Here is a 7,952-nt window from a genome sequence, read left to right as displayed (position 1 = left end):
GGCTGGGAACTGGTCCACAACCCAGGCATGTGCCCTGACTGGGAATCGAACCCCGACCGTGTGGTTCACAGGCCCACGCTCAATCCACTGAGCCACACCAGCCAGGGCCAAAAGAATATTTTCTTTCTACATTTTTATTGGTGTTCAAATGCAGCTGTCTCCATTTTCCGTCCAACTATCCCACACAACACAACTATCCCCACTTCTCTCCATCGTTCTTACCAACTTCAGTTTTTTCCATGTGTCCTCTTTTTATTTGTTGTTTGAGTACCGTGTTTTGTTTTTTGTCCCATCACAGCCCAGCCCACCCCTCCCCAATCCCTCTCATTTCCACTCCTACATAGTTTTTGTCCATGTGACCTTTATACATGTTTCTGAAAACTCTTGCCCTCTTTCTTCTCATGATTTCCTCCCAAATCCCTTCTGGTTACTGACAGTTTGTTCTTTATTTCAATGTTTCTGTTTATATTTTGCTTCCTTGTTTGTTTTGATGATTCATTTCCTCTTATAGGTGAGATCGTATCGGATCTGTCTCTCACCACTTGGCTTATTTCATTACCATAGTGCTCTCCAGATCCACCCATGCTGTCCAAAAACCCAGGAGCTCCTTCGACACGAAGAACCCTGAAACACCAACTGAAAAGTACCTATGAACCCCAATGCTAATAACACCACAGTTTACAATAGTCAAATGCTGGAAGCAACCTAAGCACCCATGAGGAAATCAATGAATCAAGAAACCATGATACATTTGCACAAGCACAAGGACATTCTGAAGGGAAACAGAGAGCTAGATTGTCTCATACCATACGATATCACCGTTAAGAGGATTCTAAACAAGAACACAAACAACAAGCAAAATATGACCAATGACACTCAAATACGGGACAGGCTGACAGGGTCCAGAGGGGAGAGGGGAGAGAAGCATAGAAGAAAAGACGATGGATTCTCATCAACAAGTATAAAGGACACATGGAAAATAATTAAGGTGGGGAGGAAGGTCTGGAGCACTGGGGAGGCAGGGCTGGGTATATAAGAAGGGAAACTGCACTTGAACAAGAACTAAAAAATATATAAAATTTGAAACAAAGACAATTAGACTGTGTCAATTTGTGGAGGTGCATTGAGCTGCAAGAGAATCAACGGGTCTAATCTGCAAAGAGATTTGTTTGCAACCCCCAGAGGGTTAAAAATTGTAAGTTCAAAAACAAGACATCTGGCCACAGGGTTCCTGTGATATCTGCATCATATTGCAGGATCTCAACCACTTCCTTCATGAACTCCATTCTTGCCACAAGAATGAAAGAAAAAAAGAAAAGGGCTTAATGTATAATTTCTCACTAACGTGTGCGGATTTTCCCAGGTCCTCAAAGCAATGACAGTGGAGTCAGGCTTGGAGGCCCTTAAAATCTAAAAATGAGTTAACTGTATGCACTGCACACTTTGTAAAGATTCTTTTTTTTATTTTTAGACGGGGAGGGCTTACCATGAAACTACTAACAGAATAACACAGGTCACTGCAGTGTAAATAGCATTCTGAAAATATGTAGAAGCATGACACACTGTTGGCCACCAGCTGACCTTCTCTGACAGCAACACATACAATCCTGCCTTTTCAGAATCCTTTCTCCTGAAGCACAGCTTCTCATAGCATGCCTGAAAGTCTCGCTTCCTCTGTCACCACTGGGTTTCCCACCTGTGACATCTGCATCTCCATTTCCACCTACCTGGGGGGGCGGACATGGACTTGTTTCTGGAAATATCCCAGAGGTCCTTCATTTGCTCCAAAAATGTGACCAGGACTGGCTTAGAAGCAACAAGACCTATGTACAAAATAATAATTATTATTTTTAATAATGTCTCAATTTCCAACACACTTTGAGCTGAGAAAAAAGGGCTGCGGAAAATTTAAAATATTCTAGAAGATCACTTTCCAAAATCCTGTCTCCTCATAGTGCCTTAATCATTCTAACACGTAAATATTTCAGACAATGAGCTGCAAAAGATACAGTTCTCAAAGCCTTTATTTTATCCATGAGATAACCTCCAAATCCTCCCTTGTGAGCATCAATCTGAAAGTCTAGCATACAAAGTTGCATCCTCAAAAGATGTGAAATAGAAAGAAATCCTGAGGTGGGGAGTAGAAACTCTGAAGGAAATCATTCTCACCCAGGGAGACCAGGTTGCTATAGTTCTCCAACATCACATCTGAGTACAATTTCCGCTGACCTGCGTCTAGACATTCCCACTCCTCTCGAGAAAAATCTACTGACACGTCCTTGAAGGTTAAGAATGGCTGATGATAAAAAAAAAGGACAGGCATATTTTTCCACAATACACAGGAGAGATCGCACTGTCATCTAACATGAAAACTGTTAGAAGTGGATTTCACCTAGGAGATATCCTGTATCATTCAGTAAGGCCACTTTGACCCTCTAACACTCTCCAAAGTATTTGGTAACACAAAGAACTGACGATAATACATGTGTCTACAAATCCACTGCAAAGACATTCATTTTCATGAAAATAAACTTTAAAATGTAGGAACACACACAGGTATACTGATTGCTGAGTGTTGTATTTCTATCATTCAGAATCAGCTATGGATACTTCTCAGGTACAAAAGCATGATGAGCTGTAACTGTAAGAAAGTTCTTTAGGTTTCATTCAGACAGCAAACAATGTCCTTTTCTAAAAATGCAGATTCTGATGCAGGAGTTGTGGGTGGGGTCTATGTTTCCACATTCTTTCAGAAGCTCACTTACTTAAGTATGTTTTATTGATTATATTCTCATAATTATCCCATTTTTCTCCCCTTTCTCCCCTCTTGCCCTGAAACCCGCCTCCCTCCATAACTCCTAACGTAGGTTCATGTCCATGGATTATTCGAAAGAGTTCTATGACTTTTCCAGATCGTATACTATTTTAAATTCTCCCTATGTATGTTATACCCATCATTTATGCTTCTTATTCCCTGTACCTTCGCCCAGATTCTCCCACTAACTCCACCCAGTACACAACCCTCCATATGATTTCCATTTTGGTTATGGTGTTCCTGTTCTGGTTATTTTCTTATTTTCCTTTTGGTTTTGTATTTACAGGTTCAGTTGTTAAAAGTGGTGAGTTTGTTATCATTTCACTCTTTATGATTTTGGTCAACTTCTTTTTCTTTTTTTTGCCTTTATTCTCCTTTATTGTTGTATTTTTCAATATAATTTTTATTTAATTCTTATTCAAGTACAGGGATCATCTTCTTTTTCATAGAGAAGTGCATGGAACATTTCATATAAGGGCTTGGTGATAATCAACTCCTTTAACCTGACCTTATCTGGGAAGCACTTGACTTGTCCTTCCTCTCTAAATGATAGTTTTCCCCCTTAATTAATCTTGGATGAAGGTTCCTGCCCCACCTGACTTTGAATAATTGTTTCCAGCCCCTTGTGATCTGCAAAGATTTTTAGAAGTCAGCTGGCAGTATTATCTGAACCTGTTTGTAGCTAACTCTCCTTTTGTGGTCCTTCTTTTAAGATTCTATCCTTACCTTTTATCTTGGGTAATGGAATTGTTATGTGTCTTGCTGTGTTCCCCCTTGGTGCAACTTCTTTGACTCTGTGAGGTTCCCTCAGTTGCACCTCTATTTTATTCACCACACTGGTAAGTTTTCCTTCTTTACTTTTCAAATCAGTTTTCCATTTTGTGCTCTTCCTCTTCTCCTTCTGGGAACCCTATGTTTAGAATGTTGGAGATTTTAAAGTTCTTCCAAAGCTTACTCAGCCTCTCCTCATTTCATTCAATTCTGGTTACTTCATTCTATTTGAGATGAGTGTTTGTTTCTTCTTTCTGGTCCAAATTATTGATTGGAGTCCTAGTTCCTTTCATTTCACTGTTCGTCCTCTGTATATGTTTCTGTATGTCATTCTGTATAGCCGGCACTTCTTCCTTTTGTAGCTCTACTCAGCCATGTCTGTGAGCATCCTGATTACCAATGTTTTGAATCCTGCATCTCATTGGTTGGCTATCTCTTTGGCACTTAGTTCATTTTTAAAGGATTTCTTTTTACAGATGGTGTAGGGAGGGAGACAGAGAGTAAGAGAAACACAAATGTGTGGTGGCCTCTTGTGTGGCTCATATGGGAACCTAGCTGGCAACCAAGGTGCGTGCCCTCACTGGGTATTGAACCATCAACTGTTAGGTTCACACGGTGGCACTTCCTCCACTGATGCACAGCAGTCAGGCATCTTTTGCCAGAATGTTGCTCTGCTCTTTCATTTGGGCTATTATTCTTTGTCTAACTGCACCTGTTACGTTCCCAGGTGTGGAGCTATAAATATTTGTCAGTGCAGGGCCACCCACTTTTCTGTGTTGTGGTGCTGTGTGTGAGGTAGTGTTCAGAGAGAAAATAATCCTGCTTGCTCATCTCTCACACAGCTTTCAGTCAAGTCTCCTGATACCATCAAGCAAATTGCCCTTTCTGGTCATGATTCTGTGGTGAGTGGGCTTGTGTAAGTCCTAGGATCCCATGGAATCCTGCAGCAGACTCTGCTGTAAGACTGGGTGTTTCTCCTGTAGCTGCACTTGCACAGGTTTTTATAGCCAGAGGGTTTTTGTCTTCAGTTTCACATGCTGGAAGCCTAAATTATGCTGTGTGTATTGTTCCCATGTTATTCTTCTGGTGTAGGTGCACATTAATGTAATACCACTTGGTTCACCAAATACCGCCTCAGCTCGCCAGCCCACCAGCACCTGGCCCACAGAACAGTTATGCCAGCTGCCTCCTTGCTGCACATCATCTCCACCCCGACTTGGTATCTCTCACCCTCCTAGGAATTTGTAGGAATATTTCTTCTGTAACTCCTTGATTGTCAGACATTCATTACAGTAAAATCTCTGATATTTGTGGTAGTTTGTTGTTTTTAAATTGGTGCCTATCCTTCCTTTGTTTGTGCAAAAAAGCAATTCACATCTACCTATGTCTTCATCATCGCCGGCAGAGACAAGGTCACTTTTTACTAATGAAACCACCATGTATGATCCACCTGCCATATTTCTCACTAGCACATAATGGAAACACTGAAAAAAATCACACACATGCTTTGGACTTTAGCATATGTTAGAAAATTTTCATTTCCGAAGAAGTAACTACATAGCAGCCAGAATTTCATTTGAAAATTTTCATAGTTATACTGAGAACAAAATTATTCTTCATATTGAAATATTTTCTCAAACATACAGTAAAAGATAGACCTTTAGTTTCATTCAAAATTAAGCTATGATCTTCAAAATATCATAGCCAATCTCACACAGAGACCTCATGGATATTAACTGCTCCGTATGTAACTGAACAGAATGAAAAGAGTAAACTTCATAAAAGAGAAAACTAAGTAACTCAATCATTAACATTTTATGCGCACAGTCAGACATACATGTACATATGGAAACTAGGTGTAAGTGAAAAGAAATAGAACATACAATTTCTATATCAATATAAATCAAGGTTATTTTGTGATTCTGTAACTCTGGTGAATCTCTCTGTGAAAGATGCCCTTTGCATTTTATAAACACAGTAAAGAGAAACACACACATAATGATGGAAAAGAAGTTAAAACTATAGTTTCTTAGTTCATGTGTGAGTGTTATCTTTCATTAAAAATGTTTTTGTATCATGAAAGGTGAAATAAATCTTACCAATTTATCTAAATTAAACAGACATTTATAGCATGATTCCTGTAAAATTACCTGAAAATATGAAAGTTAACAATGTAGGGTATATGTGTGACATGAGTGTGCAATGTAACAAACTTTCACAGGAACAAGGCCTCACTGATTAAATCCTTCTTGTCAAGTTGCCAATGATATCTATGAAATGAATATATGGCCTTCATTTCCCAAAGCAAACAGAAGTTAAAAAGACAACAAAAGTGTTCAGATGATCTGCGATAGTTTTTTCACACCCCTCAATAGTTCCTTGTCAGACTACTATTAATCATAAAGAAAAAACTATTAATTCTACACTGAATAGAACATCTCAGTCAAGTGACTATGCGGTGGATTGGATCAATCCATATCCAGTGACACAGGCATGCGGAAGAACATGTCCTGATTGGTGTGACACTATTTTTGAAATACAGAAATAAGAAAGTCATTATGTGAAATTAATCATAAGTAAACACTCACTTTTTCTAATGTCACTCTACATGCACCTCTCTTGTTCAGTACACTAATTGTTTATTGAAATAGCAAGAGTTCTGGCCTGAGTTGCAGGCCAGTTCCCGGTTCCCGGCAAGGGAGGCATGAGAGGCAACCATACATTGATATTTCTTTCTCTCTCTCCTTCTCTTCCCCTCTAAGATAAATAAATAAAATCTTTAAAAAAATAAATTAATAAACAGCAAGTCTTCCATATCAATTCAGCAACAATGTCTATTTTACTGACTCTCGTTTTTCAGAACAGGGATTCTCACTGGAAAATCTGCATTCACTTACCTCTGATGTACAGGGGTGATGCTGCAGCCACATGAACTCAAACATACATCCCTGCTTTACCAATACTCGAGCCTCTGAGACCATCCCAGCAAGTATATTGCACACGGCTGCTTTCCACCTTTCATCTTTCACTCAGAAAATGTATTCCCTTTTTGATGGTTACTAATTAAAGGAAGGAATGCTTGACCTTGGGCAGCATAGAGAAAGATAATGGACAGAGGGCCCTGGGACATAAACGTTAGTACAGTACACAAACTACTGTCCTTGACAAACATAACTAGAAAATGATACTAGTACAAAAATACAACCTCACTACCCAACAACATGAAAGGAAAGAAATGAAGGTTGCTGGTTCTTAAGCCAATCATATTAGGAGGAAAATCAAGCAGAGCCTCAGATGCAGGGGCAGGGCACATCCTTTACCTGAGAAGCTGCCAATAATGCAGTGGCATTATAAAGAAGCTTAGCTGAACTCTTCAATAAGCACATATCATCCATTGTCATTATTGGAATCCTCCATTAGGCATAATGAAATATATGAAAATGGGTATTTTTTCACATTATTTAATGTCTAAGGAAATAAACGGCTACTGCCATAACTGCACTGCATTATTGAATGGCAGATTGTTATCTGAAAACTTCAGTGAAGTTGGACATGTAAACACATTCCAGTAAATTCACCTTTATTAATAAACATAATCAATTCACACATTATCTAAATAAAGAATCAGAAAACAATTGTGTTACCATTTCTCAAACCAGACATTGCAAACATTGGGGAGTGTTACTTTTCTGGCATATTATAATCCAAGACTGCAGTTTTCTTTGGTTTCTAACTGGAAGCCAACCGTTGGAGGCCAACTGTTGAGCAAACGTGGACATACAGCCTTGTTACGCATTGAGGGATGAACTGTCCTTATTCCTTCACATATCGCTGATGGCTTTTTTTTCCAACCACATCAACTAACACTTAAATGTGACGATGATGAGGACAGATCAGGATTTTAACAAAACGACATTTTCCTTAAAGGGAGCTTTAGAAAAGTAGTTAAAATTTATATCGTTTCTATGTCTTTCCATAATGTAAACTAGCATGACTTCCATTGTAACATACAATAAAATTCTGAGTAACATAAAACAATTTCATTTACATTTCTCAATACATTGAACAATCATTAGATTTTTTCAGATATTGTGCATTATAGTGTCCTCAACCTTCTATAGAAATGTAGTCATGAGTGAAGCTCACCTAATATACAAGAATTCACTGGTGGTTAAGGAAACAAAAATCACCCCACAGATTTCACACAGAGCAGAAATAAAAACTTAGTAGCATTAACTGAAAAAATACTGGAATCAGTTTAATATTTCCTTCTCAAAATATTTCAAATGCTGTCAATATACTATAGTTTATATTCTGAGCAATTATACATATCTAGATATCCATCCCCTCCACATTTTAAAGCACA

At 38.6% G+C, this 7,952-nt stretch overlaps 1 protein-coding gene across 1 annotated transcript; it reads right to left on the bottom strand.

The window, feature by feature from the left end:
* Window positions 1–1,677: 1,677 nt before the first annotated feature.
* On the bottom strand, window positions 1,678–6,567 carry LOC118981122 (putative protein ZNF720). Its single transcript, XM_037037852.1, has 3 exons — window positions 6,484–6,567; window positions 2,170–2,296; window positions 1,678–1,823 (listed from the first exon to the last, which is right to left on the bottom strand). The coding sequence occupies exons 1-3, from the start codon at window positions 6,565–6,567 to the stop codon at window positions 1,678–1,680; spliced, it is 357 nt and encodes a 118-aa protein (XP_036893747.1).
* Window positions 6,568–7,952: the final 1,385 nt, after the last annotated feature.

Source organism: Sturnira hondurensis, unplaced genomic scaffold, assembly GCF_014824575.4.
Source record: "Sturnira hondurensis isolate 20B ecotype Veracruz unplaced genomic scaffold, ASM1482457v3 Scaffold0023633, whole genome shotgun sequence".
Lineage (NCBI taxonomy): Eukaryota > Metazoa > Chordata > Mammalia > Chiroptera > Phyllostomidae > Sturnira > Sturnira hondurensis.
Note: the sequence above shows the minus strand (reverse complement) of the source record. Positions and strands in the feature narration are given on the sequence as shown.

Excerpts from the sequence above, each read along its gene's own strand:
- LOC118981122 (XM_037037852.1), bottom strand. The coding sequence starts at position 6,567 with ATGGTCTCAGAGGCTCGAGTATTGGTAAAGCAGGGATGTATGTTTGAG. Across the intron at positions 2,297-6,483 it reads ATCACCCCTGTACATCAGAG|CCATTCTTAACCTTCAAGGA; the intron begins GTAAGTGAATGC and ends TTTTATCATCAG. Across the intron at positions 1,824-2,169 it reads TAGCAACCTGGTCTCCCTGG|GTCTTGTTGCTTCTAAGCCA; the intron begins GTGAGAATGATT and ends TTTTGTACATAG.